This window comes from Silurus aristotelis (assembly GCF_946808225.1).
Source record: "Silurus aristotelis genome assembly, chromosome: 7".
In the NCBI taxonomy this organism is placed as follows: Eukaryota; Metazoa; Chordata; class Actinopteri; order Siluriformes; family Siluridae; genus Silurus; species Silurus aristotelis.
In genome coordinates, this window is record NC_139580.1 from 29061168 (window position 1) to 29079772 (window position 18605).

The following is an 18605-nucleotide window of genomic DNA, read 5'->3' on the forward strand; positions in this document are numbered from 1 at the left end:
AAGGTCCTCTATGGGGTCACACATTTTGAGGAAATGGCTGAAGAGAAGACGTGTTAACTCTCTGTGTAAAGATGTGAGATTTTCAAGAACGCCAAGTATAATAATGTTTTGAAGGGACTACTTTATGGCACCAGGTGTACACGAGGTGTAGGTTATAACAGCGTGCAGAGATCTCATCGTCCTTGGACTAAGGAAAGTGTAGAAATCTGAGCAGACCTGCAACAGCACTGAGGGAGTTTAATCCTGATGGCTCCCAGCATCTCCCAGCAGGAACCCCTTGGCTTGAACCTGCCTTCTGCTGTGTACATTATTCATAAAATATTCAACCTCACTTTTTATTTGAATGAATAATGCAGATTTTCCTAAAAACGAAAGCTACATTCAAACTTCAAGCTCAGTGGCTAAGGTGGTTAACTGCTCAGAAGGTCTGGGGTTTAAGCCTCACTATCACCAAGTTGCCACTCTCCTATGTGCCGAAGGGGCGCTTTATCAGGTGTGACCCCAACTTCCTAACATCGCTGAAATATACAAATAAATATACAATTTCACTATACTGTAATGTAGGTGTTGCACGTGACAAGCAAAAGCCCCCTAATCCTTTTACCCCTTTAAAATAGACATGAAGATCACGTGAATTGTCTGCACAGTGCGCACTGAAGCCATGTGTCCAGCTCATAATACCACCACCAGCTGCAAGCTCCTGGCTTCCTCGCAAGGTTCATCTGCTGATTAAAGTCTTAGCCGACATGCAACACTGCGAGAAAAACCTTTCCAACAAGTAGCCTGAGCCTTTTCTCTCCCACTAGCTGGCACAAAGTTCTGCCATTTCTTCACAAAATGCTACGATCTCCACCTGTATACAGTAATGATTAATCTTACTTCGATGAGACGTCTTTATAGAACACGCAGCAATACTTCCGTTTTCTGATTTTAGACTTTCATGCTGTTAGTTCGTTTCCCAGGCTTTATTCCAGCTCATCTCAGAGTTTTTTCTTCACACCATCCCTGGCTTGACAATTAGGCATCGTAGTCAAGATGAAAATATTGCTAAAGCTACTTTGTGACAGTGTCTATTATTAAATATGCACTGCAGACACATTGAAGCATTCGGGAAGCGACAAACAGCCTGAAAGTACATTAGCACAATCCTCACTGATCAAAAAGAGTCTCACAATCATAGAACTGTAATGAATGGACATTTGGTGGCCCCCAGATGAGGATGGATTCCATTTACGGTCACCACTGGCTCACTCATTAATGATAAGGAAGGCTGTTGTAACTCATTGGTCAAGGCTCTTGGTTACTGATAGAAAGGTCATGGGTTTAGGCTCCAATATCACCAAGCTGCTACTTTTGGGCCCTTGAACAAGGCCCTTAACATCCTCTGCACTCCATCATAGCTGACCCTGCTGGCCCAAACGCTATCAGAATCAGAGACTTACGTTTGAATCTATTTTATTTACGAATAAGTATTAATTTCTCTCAGTAGTCTATTCTCTTCGTTTCATAGTGTTTCTCTCAGGTGTGTTCTCCTGCTGAGTCACCGAGTGCAAGTTCACGCTGAAGTTTTTTCTGATTTCAGCCGTCGGATCGTGTATTGCTGCAAGACGAGCACCGTGAGCACAGCGGCCTTTTATTGCCATAAACTCCATGTTACTTAAAGCTGTTGCTTTAACAAATCAGTGTGATTTGCATTACGGTGAAAACCGTAATGCACAGAAAAAAAAAAACAGTACCTCATTTTATGAGGTGAATATCGATGCTTCTGCTACAGATGATGTATGCGGGCGGTGCTGCTGTGGCTCCAATGAAAGGAGACGTGTTGAATTGTGTTCATTGGGTTTCTTGCTTTAGTAATGACTTTCATTCTGATTGTATGAGATTCCTGTCTGTGATGCAGCACTCTGTTCTACTGTGTTTCTCCATATCAGGGGTCACCAACATGGTGCCCGCAAGGACCACATGAGTAGCCCGCAAGCCTTTTTTAAAAATAGCTGTTTCCTACTTTGTTAAATCATTGTTGATAATTATTATAAGAAATCATTAACATGATCAGTGTCTTCACATAGATGAATATCATTTATTATTATTAATAACATATAATAAAAGGTAAATTGAGCAAATTTACTATTTCAGATCAAACTGAAAACTGTGTGTATCAAACTGGTAGCCCTTCACATTAATCGGTTTAATCAAAAAAGGTTGGTGACCCCTGCTCTGTTGGTTTTTATAGCCGTGGTGTCATAACGATGGGATTAAGAGGTGGATTGATTCAGGTAGGACACCTCTGAAGGCCTGGAGGTGTAATGAACACACCCGGTTCTGGGTGTGTGTTGAATGCTAATTCGATCTGAACTGCTTCTGTGCACATGTTGAAGGACAAGCAGCCAATCAGAGAGAGGGGAATCTCACCGTGTTGAGGGGAGCACTGTGAATGTCCATTGATGGCGTTTTTCAGCATTTCCATGTTAGATCTATAATCTTCCAGCAGAGCCCGAGCCCAGGCTTCACGACTCTTTGTGGCATCGCTGTAGTGCATCCAGTGCTCACAGGACTCACCTACACAAAGACACACAGCAAACTAAGGATCATACAATACTGATTTATCTACGATTGCTTTTTTATCATGTTCTGCTAAACCATTTAATCATTCTCCTAGAGGATTTCTGCACTAATGTTGAGGATCTTTAGAACGTGTCATCCCTCACAAACCACCGCAAACCAAACATCACCGAGGCGTTTCGGTACAAGACTTCAATACGGTGCACATGTGTACCAAATACAAGCCTTGTTTTACATTTGAACTGTTCTGCACATGATTTCCCCTCACAAACATATCAAGTGGCGGACCGCAGGTTTGTTTAGTCTCAAGGTCATTAAGGTCACCGTAATTTAATAAATAAGCCGCACCTGTCTATAAGCCGCAGTGTCTACACTGAAACTAATGAACCTTACACAGGCTTTAACGAAAGACAGTGTCTGTTACACGGTGTAACGGGTAAAATATGTTGCGCTTCCTTTAGGAGCATAGCGGTATTTTGGGAATAGCCTGCTGCCGCATTTTTCCGCTATTACTGCATGTGTGCAAGACCGAGGAATATGTCCTTATTATTTTCTGATGCTCAGTTCTAAGTTTCTTTGACTAACCCATAACGCTGTTGCCAAGAAAAATAAAAAAGCACGAGTTTTGGAAACCTGTCTGTGCTTATATGATTTCTGTTGCAACTAGAGTTAGTGAGCTCTCCCTTCACCCTGACTCAACGCGTTACAACGGCTTGTATCTAAACAGTAGCCTACCAAGAAAGTCATTGTTCACTGTCTTCCTCCTTTCTTTCACAACTATTTCTCTCTGAAGTTTATCTTTTGGCATCGTCCGGCCTTTAAAAAAAAAAGTTTTTTCTCCCGAAGCCGTGCAGCTCAGAACACAGGTGAGGTGCGTTTTTTTATTTCCGTTCGGAAATGTCATTGGTCTAATGTTATGGGGTTCAGTTTTTTGGCTTGAAGTTTGTGAAACCGGGAAAAACCCAGGACAAAATTCATAAATATGCCGCTTCGTTGTTTAAGCCGCGGGGTCCAAAACGTGGGAAAAAAGTAGCGGCTTATAGTATAGAAAAATACGGTACTTGAACCGTACAGAAACTACGATTTATACTGTGCATATGCGTAATCGTGTTTTACAACAATCTAGTGATTATGGACTCTTTTGCATTTATGTCCAGCTTCAAGAATTTCTCCTATAAGGAGAAGATCCTGACGATTCTGCATATTAAGTGAGTGAATGAATGAATGAAAGAATGAATGAAGGAATGATGGAAGGAATTCATTCATTTATAAATGAATAAATAAATAACGATTTTGTGTCTTATCTTTAAAGCAGACGTTTGTTAAAGTATGCAGATATAATTAGAACATATCTGAAGAAAATTTCATATTTAATGCATAGAAAAATTAAAACAAAAACACACACACACGTTTGCATTCCTTCCCCGTAAGAGTACTGAAACTAAACGGGAGCGTGACTTACAAAAAACCGAGGTTTGTACCGAACCGTGAATTTAGTTTACCTACTATAAAATTGTGAAAATGTGATACGAAAGAGAAAAAAATGATGCTGTTACATCACATAAGCCGTTTTTCTTGGTTTATACCTGCTCTGTGGCATGGATAGTAATCAATGGTGATGGAACTGAAAGACAGCTGCATGGCTCCTCCTCGAATCCTTTTATCAATCCCTGAGATCAGAGAAAAAAATCTAATAAATAAATAAATAAACGAGATACGAGACAGAGTTATGATGCTGTGAATTCGTAGGACGCATTTCCTTCCCCTTGGCTGGATTGCTGTACCTCTGTCCTTAGCGTGGATGTCGTCGCAGATGTGCAAGTCGAGGTGTGTAACCTGCAGGTGGTGAGACGTTTCACACACATCGAAAGCGTTGAAGAGGTGAGCCATGGAGGCGCTTGGGTCTGCCGTGGCTGAGGCCGGCTGTGTGTGTACCTGCTGTGCAGAGATGGGCGCTGTTGTTGCCTAACATACACAATAACACACACGCTAGCTTACTTATACAAAACTATCAGTGCAGCAAGTGCAAGAAGAGAACAAGGAGTAACAGAGGCAAAGCACAAATTAAAAAGTAATGAGGGGGGAGGGGGGGGGGTGGAGATATTACGACCTGGATGAATACCTCTTCAGCATCAGAGACACAAAACAGAAACAAAATACAGAATCGTAATCACAAGGAATAGCAAACACGAGCAAACATTAATTACAAAAAAAAAGAAAAACATTTCTAAGCTCCAAAAAACATGAATATGCAAATGAAGGGGTGGGGCCATGTAAGGCAGCCATACCCCTCTGTTCTCCCAGGGTTGAGAAGATGAATGGAGTCATGCTAGCCACCCCGTCCACCCTGCAAACACACACCCACACATGCAGGACACACCTGAGAAGAGTCCTGCGCCATGCTCTTCCTCTGCAGCGCCGATTTCTCCATGGCCTCGCTCAGGGACTTGGCGTACTGCACCATGGCTTTGAGTTGCGAGTCTGTCAGCACCCACAGCAGATCGTCCAGGATCAGGAGCAGCTTTGATGCCACGACATGACAGTCCTTCATCTAAGGGCAAAGATCAGAAGACACAAACTAGCTGATCTCATGCAGTTTCAACCTGAGGAGCATCACCGCATCGTTCTTCACAGTTTAGCAAATAACCAACAGTGATACACAGTAGGCCCAAAAGTATGTGGCCCAAAAGTACAGTGCTGATATGGGGCAGATACACAGCTGATATGGGGCAGAGACAGGGCTGATATGGGGCAGAGACAGGGCTGATATGGGGCAGAGACAGGGCAGGGCTGATTTGGGGCAGAGACAGGGCAGGGCTGATTTGGGGCAGAGACAGGGCAGGGCTGATTTGGGGCAGAGACAGGGCAGGGCTGATTTGGGGCAGAGACAGGGCAGGGCTGATTTGGGGCAGAGACAGGGCAGGGCTGATATGGGGCAGAGACAGGGCAGGGCTGATATGGGGCAGAGACAGTGCTGATTTGGGGCAGAGACAGGGCTGATATGGGGCAGAGACAGGGCTGATATGGGGCAGAGACAGGGCTGATATGGGGCAGAGACAGGGCTGATATGGGGCAGAGACAGGGCTATCTGCAGAATTAATTTTACATTGTTCTGTGATGCAGATGTGTGCAAGTGTTCCTAATAAAGTGGACAGGGAGTGTAGAAGATGAACAGAACACTTACCCTCCTCTTTAGCGTGACTCTGATCTTGGACTGATTGGTGATGAGACGGATTGGGGCACTGAGCACCTCGTGTTCTGAGCTATGGATGGCATCAGCTTCGATCCGGATCATCTGCCAGCTGACCTCCTTAAAGGTCAGGAGCTACACCAAAACACACAAATGAAATTAAGTACACACACATACACACTCCAAAAGGTGGTTATGTATGTGTGTGTGTGTGTGTGTGTGAGTGAGTATATACACCTCTCCACGAGAAGGGTCCAGAATGCGAGTGTAGCGCAGGTCGCTGGCCACCCAGCTGGTGTTCACGCTGTAGACCTGCAGCTGAGAGAGCTCGAATGACGCGTTAAAAGCCTTGGCGCTGATCCGGATGATGATTGAATTCACGGAGAGAGAGATGCCCTCGACAACCTTCTCCGCAAAACCATACTCACTGGAATGGGGGAACAGAAGAAAGGCAACGTTCACAAACAAAAACAAAAGCCTGAAAGATCCTTTAGAACCATCAGATCCGTCAGAACCATCAGATCCTTGCATCATACAAAGCTGATATGGGGCAGATACAGTGCTGATATTGCGCTGATACAGAGCTGATATGGGGCAGATACATTTGCTGACAGGGGGAAGATACAGAGCTGATATGGGGCAGATACAGTGCTGATATGGGGCAGATACATTTGCTGACAGGGGGCAGATACAGTGCTGATACGGGGCAGGTACAGAGCTGATACGGGGCAGGTACAGAGCTGATACGGGGAAGAGACAGTGCTGATACGGGGAAGAGACAGTGCTGATACGGGGAAGAGACAGTGCTGATACGGGGCAGGTACAGAGCTGATACGGGGCAGGTACAGAGCTGATACGGGGCAGGTACAGAGCTGATACGGGGCAGGTACAGAGCTGATACGGGGCAGGTACAGAGCTGATACGGGGCAGGTACAGAGCTGATACGGGGCAGGTACAGAGCTGATACGGGGCAGGTACAGAGCTGATACGGGGCAGGTACAGAGCTGATACGGGGCAGGTACAGAGCTGATACGGGGCAGGTACAGAGCTGATACGGGGCAGGTACAGAGCTGATACGGGGCAGGTACAGAGCTGATACGGGGCAGGTACAGAGCTGATACGGGGCAGGTACAGAGCTGATACGGGGCAGGTACAGAGCTGATACGGGGCAGGTACAGAGCTGATACGGGGCAGGTACAGAGCTGATACGGGGCAGGTACAGAGCTGATACGGGGCAGATACAGAGCTGATACGGGGCAGATACAGAGCTGATACGGGGCAGATACAGAGCTGATACGGGGCAGATACAGAGCTGATACGGGGCAGATACAGAGCTGATATGGGGCAGATACAGAGCTGATACGGGGCAGATACGTGGCGGCCCCTCGATGACCTTCTTAGCAAAACCATACTCACTACAAATTAAGGAACGGAGTAACCGCAACTTTCACAAACAAAAAGAAAAGCCAAAGAGATCCTTCAGAACCATCAGATGCTTCAGAGCCATTAGAACCTCTCCGAACCAGAAAGGTACCGACCTTTGACCTGAGGCTGTTGCGATTGGTGAGGGGCCGTTGGGTGGGCGTGGCTCATCGCAGGTGCTCATTTCCATCACAACTTTGTCCAGGGACTGAAAGAAGATTTGCTCCATTACACACCTGATCAAATCTCTCGAACTAAGAAATGTGTGAAGTGTGAGAACTTACCAGGGTTATGGGATGTGTTTTCAGCTTGGTCCATGGAATCTGGTTCAACAACACACACACACACACACACACACACACACACACACATACACACATACATGTAATATACACTGTGGCCTTTCCTTTCATGTAAAATCCAAACACCCACTCCACATCTGGAGTCTAACACCAGCAGTAGTCTAGACACGGCTCTTATTTACGGCTGGTGGGTGGGTGTGTGTGTTCGTGTGTGTGTTTGTGGACAAACAAGTTAAACACCTTTACTTAACTATACAGACCAAACCCTACAAGTGCATGCGTCATAATCTGTATATGTGTGTGCGTTATAATGCTTATACACTTGCTTAATAAGAGATAATACGGCACTATTATACAGGTCTGATTTGGGGCACACATATGGCTGATACTATGCAGATACAAGGAAAATATGGAAGTGTGTAAAGTGGAGCTACTTCTCACCCGGATCGCTGCCTTGTTGCAGAAGACCTTATTAATGGCCAGCCAGGTGGGCAGATCCAGCATGTTCTGCAGCACCTCTTCATCCAGCTCCAGATTGGTCAGCTGACCCTCCCCCTTCAACGTGCTTAGGTTGATCTTATCTGGGGATAGGTTCTTAGCGAACCTAGATGGAGAGAGAGAGATAGAGATAAAGACAAAAAGACTATAAAGAAGAGCTGACACAGAGATGGAAAGTTCAGACTTTTAGAGTGTAAGAAACTGATTGCCGAGTTTGTTTGATGGTGATTACTGACAAAACAACTGTTCACGCCCAGCGAGTGTGTTAGCTTGTTAGAAGTAAACACAGGCCTGGAGAATAATCTGTACTGCTCTACGGGTTTATCACAACCACGCATACTACCACTGTTCGAAAACCTGCAATGCTTCATTCTGCAAAAAAAGGAGAAGGTAAAGAAAAGGGTGTTTAAAACCTCACACAAGTAGATACCTCCTCCACAAAACACCTCCTCTTTGGACTCTGAAGCATTGCACATAAAATTTATTGAACTCTGATAAGACAGGCGTTGAATATGTTTCAGACATTTTTTTTTTTTTTTTACTCTCGCAGGTACAAACTTGCATAATAAAAGAAAATCAGGATGTGAGATGCATCTTCAACTGCTGCACCAATATTTACTTCTACTACTACTGATAACACTTTTTTTGTGTTATGATTTCAGTCTCACATTTATAATCTGTCTTCAAATAAATCCAGTACAGTCCTTCAGCATGAGCTAGAGGCCAACAGATTTATAGTTTTTGCCGATTTATCGTCAAAAATCCATACCGATAGTTTTTCCGGGTTGCATCTAATATTATACAGTACGAGTGCAGCCTGTGGAAGCGAATCACGAACACCAAGTGCTGTTCGTTTTGACACGTGAGACTGTGTGCTATACCTTATTCATGTATAGTGCAGTAACTAAAGTTTAAAAGTAACAATTTAAAAGAATTAAACAATACTTCTAAAGCATTCACTAAACTTCGAATCATGTTAAAAATGATGAAGAATTTCACATAAATCCAAACAGTCATGCTTAAAATGACCATCTACAGAAAGTCCAGAGCAATAAAATTAGGTTTATTTTTATTTTTTAATAAAGTTCAGTACTATTTTACATGCAGAGTTTTTTTTTTTTTTTTATATCCAGTGTCCTTTTTAACAACCATCGGTTAATTAAATAGTTATCAGCATATAGGATCCAACCTAGCTATCAGTATCTGTAAAATCAGTCTGAGCATTTATAGACACTCCACACACTAAATCCTGCCTTCAGCAGAAAACCCAGGGTGACCAACTAAATCCTGCTTCAGAGGGTGAAGGGTCAGAAGGTATACTCAGTCTTCAGCACAACATGATGCTTTTATACACCTACAGAATTCTCACTGAGACCTCCAGCCTATTGATGAGAACATGGAAGTTGAATTCTACTTAGAATAAACATAATTTGAGCGCTCAGAGAAAAATAAGACAGTTCTCTTGTCCATGTCCACTCACGTCCACTCATTCCCACTCACGTACAATAAATTCCCAAAACTACAGTACTCCTGCATTATTTTATCAACTGTTCAACTCACACTCCTAATAGATCATTATTTTCCAAAAAAAAAATATTTATATCATACAAACATGTACACTGTATGGCCAAAGGTATTGGGACACCTGACTATGTGGAATTGGATGTTCTCTAAACATGGAATTGGATGTTCAAAAAGCAAACTTTGTCCACAAACTTTTGGTTATACAGTGTATATGATCTCACTATATTACAGATCTCATATCCCACACAGTGCAGCTCTTCATTATAGCAACTCCAAGTTGGCCAGCTTTACTAGTTTACCAGTTATACCAGTTTTACTGTTTGGTAACAAACAGCATACAAGCAGAAGCACCTGAGGAAATTCTGCAGTTGACGGTTGAAGATTTCTATCCGAAACTCAACCTGCGAGAACAAACTGGACCACAGACTTTTGTGGCTTTAATCCAAATGATCCTTCATACCTCTACATAAATACACAAACAAAAACACAAATCAGTGTGTCCTGGTTTCAGGCTGGGTTCTGAAACAAAGAAGGAATCATGTTTAAGATACTACAGGAAGATGATGTCAGAACTGTCGATCTGTTCAAGGCAGCCGCCTCAAACAATGTAGAAAAAAGAAAAGTTAGTTTTTTGAGTTGCTAAACATAAATGTTTGTTTAATTGCAAGTGACAGTCACATGATTTCTATAAAGCTGGGACTGATTCAATACTCAGTATCAGTATCGGGATGATGTAGATCAGATTTCAGAGACAAAACACAGAATGTCAGGTGCCATAACATCATTTGGACTGGAAGAGTTTTACTGTAAATTTCTCTAATTTGACGTAAAACTCTTTCAATACAGTAGGAGATTAGTGTGGGATGAGTGTGGGATGAGTGTGGGATGAAAGAAAAATGAGTGGGAGATGTGTAACTGGTGGTGAGAAGAGCAAGAGACGAGTAAAGTATGAATAAGGAACAAGTATGGGAAGAATAAAGGATGAATAAGGGGTGAATTACTCATGCAGGGGATGAGTATGGGAGGAATAGGGGGTGTAGGGGATGAGTATGGAAGGAATAAGGGAGAAATAAGGGGTTAATTACTCATGTAGGGGACGAGTATGGGAGGAATAAGGGATGAATAAGGGATGAATAAGAGAGGAATAAGGAGTGTAAAGGATGAGTATGGGATGAACATGGGAAGAGAACGGAATATGTAAGTGATGTAAGGTACAAGGGACGAGTAAGAGACACGTATGGGACAAATAAGTGATGTGTAGGGGATGAGTAAGGGATGGGTAAAGGACGAGTTAGGGGGTGAGTAAGGGATGAGTAAGGGATGAGTAAAGGATGAGTGAGGGGTAAGTTTGGGGTAAGTTATGGATGAGTGAGGGGTAAGTGAAAGGTGATTAAGGGATGAGAAAAGGATGAGTGAGGGGTAAGTAAGGGATGAGTAAAGGATCAGTAAAGGATGAGTGAGAGGTAAGTTAAGGGTGTGTAAGGGATGAGTGAGGGGTGAGTAAGGGATGAGTAATAAATGAGTAATGGATGAGTAAAGGATGAGTGAGAGGTAAGTGAGGGGTGAGTAAGGGATGAGTAAAGGATGAGTGAGGGGTGAGTAAGGGATGAGAAAAGGATGAGTGAGGGGTAAGTAAAGGGGTGAGTAAGGGATGAGAAAAGGATGAGTGAGGGGTAAGTGAGGGGTGAGTGGTAAGTGAGGGGTGAGTAAGGGATGAGTGAGGGGTGTGTAAGGGGTGAGTAAGGGATGAGTGAGGGGTGTGTAAGGGATAAGTAAAGTATGAGTGAGGGCTAAGTGAGGGGTGAGTAAGGGATGAGTAAAGGATGAGTGAGAGGTGAGTGAGGGGTGAGTAAGGGATGAGTAAAGGATGAGTGAGGGGTAAGTGAGGGGTGAGTAAGGGATGAGTGAGGGGTAAGTGAGGGGTGAGTAAGGGATGAGTAAAGGATGAGTGAGAGGTGAGTGAGGGGTGAGTAAGGGATGAGTAAAGGATGAGTGAGGGGTAAGTGAGGGGTGAGTAAGGGATGAGTGAGGGGTAAGTGAGGGGTGAGTAAGGAATGACTAAAGGATGAGTGAGTAATGGATGAGTAAAGGATGAGTGAGAGGTAAGTGAGGGGTGAGTAAGGGATGAGTAAGGGATGAGTGAGAGGTAAGTGAGGGGTGAGTAAGGGATGAGTGAGAGGTAAGTGAGGGGTGTGTAAGGGATGAGTAAAGGATGAGTGAGGGGTAAGTGAGGGGTAAGTAAGGGGTAAGTAAAGGATGAGTGAGGGAAGAATAAGAAATGAGTAAGGAATAAGTAAGGGAAGAGTAACCCAGTGAAAGGGATGGGTCAAGAATAAGTAAGGGGTAAGTGAGGAAAGAATGAGGAATGAGTAAGGGGTGGAATTAGTAAAGGATGAGTATGGGATTAGTAAAGGTTGAGTTAGGGATGAGTAAAGAATGAGTATGGGATTAGAAAAGGTTGAGTTAGGGATGAGTAAAGGATTAGTAAAGGTTGAGTTAGGGATGAGTAAAGGATTAGTAAAGGTTGAGTTAGGGATGAGTAAAGGATTAGTAAAGGTTGAGTTAGGGATGAGTAAAGGTGAGTATGGGATTAGTAAAGGTTGAGTTAGGGATTAAATAGAAATGTTATTTTATAACTAATTGGAAAGGAATATTAGATGTGGTTTTAAAGTAATCTGTACTGCCGGGATCTGTACTGCAGGAATATGTGCAGCAGGGATCTGTTCTGCAGGGATCTGTGAAGCAGAGATCTGTGAAGCAGAGATCTGTACTGCAGGGATCTGTGCTGCAGGGATCTGTGCAGCAGGGATCTGTGCAGCAGGGATCTGTGCAGCAGGGATCTCTGCACTACTCACCTTCAGCCTTTCTCTTCTGTGTTTCACAACAGACACAGTAGAAGCCTCCAGAATAAATTATTGAACACGTGTTGTTCAGAGCCGGCCTGTGCAAATGTAACAAAGGCCGGGCCAGGACTCACTCACTCACACACTCACACACTCACACACTCACACACTCACACACACACACACTCACACACTCACACACTCACACACTCACACACTCACACACTCACACACACACACACACACACACACACACACACACACACACACACACACACACACACACACACACACACACACAAAATTCCGAGTGTTTAAGTGTGTGTGATGAAGCAGGTTCACGGGTGTCCTTGAGATGTTTGGTCAGTTAAATATCAATTGTAAAACAGCAATGTTCTCGAGTCCACGCAGCAGGTCAGTAGTCTGGAGCAGCGATCAGCTCAGCAGGAGACCATTCAGGCTTCAAAAGATACGTTTAATTCATATCCAAGTTTCCTCTCTCACTATCTCCATCTCCATCTCCATCCCCCTCTCACTCACTCGCTCACACGCTCACACGCTCACACACGCTCACACTCACTCACTCACACACACACTCACTCACTCACACACTCACACACTCACTCACACACTCACTCACTCACACACTCACTCACACACTCACTCACACACTCACTCACACACTCACTCACACACTCACTCACACACTCACTCACACACTCACTCACACACTCACTCACACACTCACTCACACACTCACACTCACACACTCACACTCACACTCACACACTCACACTCACACACTCACACTCACACACTCACACTCACACACTCACACTCACACACTCACACTCACACTCACACACTCACACACTCACACTCACACTCACACACTCACACTCACACACACACTCACTCACACACAGGCATGCATTTTTCATTAACTCTGCTGGTGGAAGGTGGAAGATCAGGCAACCAAAACAATCAAAGAGCCAATTTACATCTCCTTGTGACATGTGACGTGTAAAGCCTATTTACGTGATATGTGACGTTAATGTTTCTCCTACCGGTCATAATAAAATCTGATCGATTTTCATTAGTAGATATTGGATACTATATATATATATATATATATATATATATATATATATATATATATATATATATATATATATATATATATATATATATATATATATATATATTAAAACACACAAACACACAGATCAGCACTGTGAGGGGTGGAAGTGTATCAGATAGCTAGTAAATAGTCAGTACTTGAAGTTGATGTGCTGAAAGAAGGAAAAATGGGCGAATGTGTGAGGATCTGAGTGATTGACGGCAAGCCAAACTGTCCACCCCCCTCCCCCCATTATAATCACCCCCAGCACAATCACTCCCCTTATTAACACACCAGCAAAATCACCCCCTTATACTCACCCCTGTACAATCACCCCTTTGTACACTCACCTAATCTATGACCAGCCCCTTCTGTTATAATAACCTCCTCTACAATCACCCCACTCCCTTATAATCACCGTGTAACTGCTGGGGCCTCGAGTAAAGTCTGGGTAGGGACTCGAGCTGCCTTGAAGCATGCTGAGTTACGGGTCAAAAAACTTAATGCTTATCAGAAAAAATGAGGCCTTGCTTACACTACGAACAGCAGATCCCTACAGATCCCAGTAGATCTCAGCAGATCCCAGTAGATCTACACACACACACACTTTCAGAATCCACCCAGATCCACAAGGTCACATTCATGAAGTCATTAAACATCTGAGAAGCAAAGGTAAGTCGACTGGGTATATAATTAATACTGTAGGTCACACTAATGCAAACACACACATTCCTTTTCGCATCACCCAGCGGTTTGAACGGCACCATCTGTGATTGGATTTTATTCGGTTTGAATAGTGTGTAATGTTGTGTTCCTTGATGTTCTTGGTATTTGATTTGTTTTAAACCCCCTGTGGTGTGTAACAGGTAGCACCGGTTTGTTCGACACACAATATTTCAGCCCGAATTCTCCCTCATCAGCGCTGAGAACTCTACAGGGGGTTTACAGTGTGGCCTGCTAGAGCTGTGCTTCGATAAAGCGTCTAACGTTCTCTCACACACACACACACACACACACACACACACACACACTTTTAGTAAAGGAGAAAGAGATTACAATGTCCTTCGGCTCACCCATGCTGCTATTAGACTTTACAGTCAGAGCTGCTCCCAGAGAACCAGTCACCAAAATATACACTGTTATTAGTGTTTAACTGTGCAATAACAACAACAACAACAACATGTGCAATAACAATCATTTAAAACCATGTAATATTACCTGTGTGCAATATGTCTGATAGCGTAACTACTTACTCGTGGTCTCTTTTTTCTTCTTTTGTATTTATACACCGTGTTGTGTATTTTATAAGTATGTTTCTACTTTTTTTTGTACATATTTGCAGATTTCTTTCTTTTTTCCCCACTGTGGGACAAAAAAAAGTATGTCTCATCTTATAAAAAAGAATAACGCCCTTATACTGAGCAATTACAAGTGAGAAGTTGAGGGTTAAGGGCCTTGCTTAAGCTGCCACTCTTGGGGCCCTTGAGCAAGGCCCTTAAGGTCTTAAGGCTCTCTATCAGGTAATGTTTCCAATCAACAAAAACACACCAGTAAACACTGAATGGATGTAAGAACTCCGAATTAGACATTTTTGTCTCCAACAGAAGAACTTGGAGAAGATGGAGAACAGGACAGAATATATGATCAGACTACCCCTCCCCCCTCTTTAGAGAGCAGACAGTTGTCTAGTGTGATATCTATCATCTAACGGCCTGCCCATTCACTGCACCCAAATCCTATTGAACTGCTCTGGGATAAACCTCCAACCAGTGAAGAACTTCTTTGAGGCCAAGGCAAAGTGTTTTAAATAAACGCTCGGATAAACAAACTGTCCGGATGCCAAAAGTGTGTGAATGTGGATTTTGGATGAGTGGTGATTTTATTAAAAAAATCTTGACATTTGTTTGATCAGCCTTTAGACTGTCGCATAGAAACAAAAAGAACATGCACGTGTCTCTCAAAAACCCATAAACACTCCACACGTTTCACAGGAGTCCAGTGAGCAGGTTCGTTCGATTCATGACTAGCGTGTTCGAGACAAGCTCTGTTTACGAAAAAAGTACTTTATTTATCTACTTGTACACACCATCATCTTCAAAACAGTCCCTTTGCACAGCAATACAGCACTGCTGCCACTTCTGGAATGTGTTCTATAAGTCAAGCACCTTCTGATCTTCGCACCGTATCTCCGCAATGGTGTCAAACATTTTGAGCTGGATCTTCATCTTCAGGATCTGGCGAGGATGATGACAGTGTGTGCACGGGGTCAGAATAGCACCTGCTCTGGACGTTCATAGGACAACGTCTTTTGGGACACTGACACTGAGCTGGTGCTCCCTGTGACTGTGCGTGCAGCCACGTGCTGCCATCTGTTGCACGAAACTAGTATTGACACTTTTTAAAACCACCCCGTATACACACAGGTATCTGATACACCTGCTGGGCTAGACTCCAAATGAGCTCCCTGGTGGACATGAAGTGCACTAGGTAGGGTGTACAAGGCTTCATTACAGATAATGCTGTGGAAGTGCACTTGACTGGGATTAAAACACGGCCATGACAATCCGGCTAGGGTGTGGAGTGAGCTAGATGGACTGATGAGGGTTAGTCGTGGTGACACACACACACACACACTGAGGATGATGATAAAGGTGAACACTGACCTGGAAAGATGTTTGAGGATCTGCTTCTTGATCAGTCCGGCCATGACTGTGACCTGATGAATGATTTATCCACACAACGAGATCCAAGACACGATGACTCGTTTCATCCCGACTTCCTCACACACACACACACACACACACACACACACACACACACACACACACACACACACACACACACACACACACACACACACACACACACACACACACACACACACACACACACACACACGGATGAAACCAGTGCACCTCCGATGAAACCACTCTGATCACCACTCAGCCTTGTTCTCCTGCGAGCGCCATACTAATGCACCATCGCCCAGGAAACCAGGCCTATGGGCGGAGTCAGCTCGTCATGTGAGACGTTGACGTCACCCGGAAGAGCTCTTTCTTATACCTCCAATAACCTGAGTCAGGTTTTTTTACGATTCCCCCGCCCACTACCCCACGATAATAATGGTTTGCGCCAACATTAACATTCATCCAGTCTTAATTTGAATCGTTCCATTTTGAATAAAAAAAAAAACAGGGGTGGTAGTGGTGAATAAATAATTGTCATTCACGCCACCTAGTGGTGTAAATGTGACGCGAGGACGTTGTTGTACTGGAGTAATCCGAGACACGTCAGTAATTCAGGCCGAGCTTCAGGCTGCGTTTATTTCGTCTCTGCACGACACAGGAAACGCGACGGACGCCATTTTATGTCAAAATCAAAGTCCGAGCTCCACCACAACTCGCGGACCTTTGTGTCCATGCCACAATAAGAGTCACTTGGCTCACGCTCCTCTTTCTCCTGTTTTATATGAAAAAAAAAATGTCTTTCTCCTGTTTTATATGAAAAAGATATGAAAAGAAAAAAAGAAAAAAAAAACTTTATAATATCGCCTTATATATTACCAAGTATATATTGACACGTGTGTGCGCCTGTTATAAAAAGCCCCATGAAGTCTTTTCACTAGATTATGGCTGGATCATGGTGATCACTCAGCTAAAGGAGCATTCGTGAGATCAGTTCGATCGTTCTCGTGAGAGTTTGAGTGAAGGGATATTGTAATGCAACACAGTGTATAGATACACTTTAAACAACTGGGCGCCTCAACAGGAACAGTTCGGGGATAGAAGTTCACGTGGGTGCAATGAGAAGGGGTGCACATACATTTAGCAATTTAGTGTATTAACAAAGGTACTTTAAATGTTGGTACTATGACGGGTAAAGGGAGAGAGGTAGCTGATATGATGGAGAGGAGAAAGGTAGATGCTGTGTGTTCAGGAGACCAAGTGGAAAGGGAGTAAGGCCAGGAACATTGGAGGTGGGTTTAAACTGTTTTATCATGGTGTGGATGGAAAGAGAAATGGTGTAGGGGTGATTCTGAAGGAAGAGTACAGTAAGAGTGTAGTGGAGGTGAAGAGAGTTTCTGATAGGGTGATGATCGTGAAGGTGGAGGTTGAAGGGATGATGATAAATGTCATCAGTGCCTATGCTCCACAAGTTGGCTGTGAGATGGAGGAGAAGGAAAGATTCTGGAGTGAATTAGATGAAGTGGTAGATGGTGTACCTAGGAAAGAACGATTGGTGATTGGGGCAGACTTTAATGGGCATGTAGGTGAAGGGAACAGAGGTGATGAGGAGGTGATGGGTAGGTATGGTTTTAAGGAGAGGAATGTGGAAGGGCAGATGGTGGTAGATTTTGCTAAAAGGATGGAAATGGCAGTGGTGAACACGTATTTTAAGAAGAAGGAGGATCATAGGGTGACGTATAAGAGTGGAGGAAGGTGTACACAGGTGGATTATGTTCTGTGTAGGAGATGCAACCTGAAGGAGATTGGAGACTGTAAGGTGTTGGCGGGGGACAGTGTAGCTAGACAGCATCGGATGGTGATCTGTAGGATGGTTTTGGAGGCGAAGAAGAAGAGAAGGAAAGTAAGGATTGAAAGAAGAATAAGATGGTGGAAACTGAAGGAGGAAGAGTGTAGTGTGAGGTTCAGGGAAGAGGTCAGACAGAGGCTTGGTGGTGGTGAAAAGGTGCCGGATGATTGGGCAACTACTGCAGGAGTGATGAGGGAGGCAGCTAGAAAAGTACTTGGTGTGACATCTGGAAATAGAAAGCAAGACAAGGAGACATGGTGGTGGAATGAGGAAGTGCAGGAGAGCATTAGGGGAAAGAGGTTGGCAAAACAGAAGTGGGATAGACAGAGTGATGATAAAAGTAGGCAGGAGTACAAGGAGATGCGGCAGCAGGTAAAAAGGGATGTGGCGAAAGCCAAGGAAAGGGCATATGAGGAGCTTTATAAGAGGAAGGAGAAAAGTATTTATACCGATTGGCCAGGCAGAGGGACCGAGCTGGGAAGGATGTACTGCAAGTTAGAGCAGTAAAGGATGGAGAGGGAAATGTGTTGACTAATGAGGAGAGTGTGTTGAGAAGATGGAGGGAGTATTTTGAGCAGCTGATGAATGAGGAAAATCAGAGAGAGAGAAGG

At 43.8% G+C, this 18605-nt stretch overlaps 1 protein-coding gene across 4 annotated transcripts in view; it reads right to left on the bottom strand.

The window, feature by feature from the left end:
• The window catches only part of bltp3b (bridge-like lipid transfer protein family member 3B), a 39688-nt gene extending 22870 nt beyond the window's left edge, over nucleotides 1-16818 (bottom strand). The window contains exons 1-11 of one of the 4 annotated variants that reach the window (XM_083546124.1): nucleotides 16284-16818; nucleotides 16125-16240; nucleotides 7918-8080; nucleotides 7459-7497; nucleotides 7291-7382; nucleotides 5990-6179; nucleotides 5747-5887; nucleotides 4943-5113; nucleotides 4347-4527; nucleotides 4149-4232; nucleotides 2413-2559 (exon numbers count right to left, since the gene is read on the bottom strand). In XM_083546124.1, coding sequence (XP_083402250.1) covers nucleotides 2413-2559; nucleotides 4149-4232; nucleotides 4347-4527; nucleotides 4943-5113; nucleotides 5747-5887; nucleotides 5990-6179; nucleotides 7291-7382; nucleotides 7459-7497; nucleotides 7918-8080; nucleotides 16125-16168 — 1252 coding nt within the window. In that variant the 5' untranslated portion in view covers nucleotides 16169-16240; nucleotides 16284-16818. Of the gene's footprint in view, nucleotides 1-2412; nucleotides 2560-4148; nucleotides 4233-4346; nucleotides 4528-4942; nucleotides 5114-5746; nucleotides 5888-5989; nucleotides 6180-7290; nucleotides 7383-7458; nucleotides 7498-7917; nucleotides 8081-16124 lie in introns of all 4 variants that reach the window. The other 3 variants (XM_083546123.1, XM_083546125.1, XM_083546126.1) reach the window with 3 other exon arrangements.
• Nucleotides 16819-18605: the final 1787 nt, after the last annotated feature.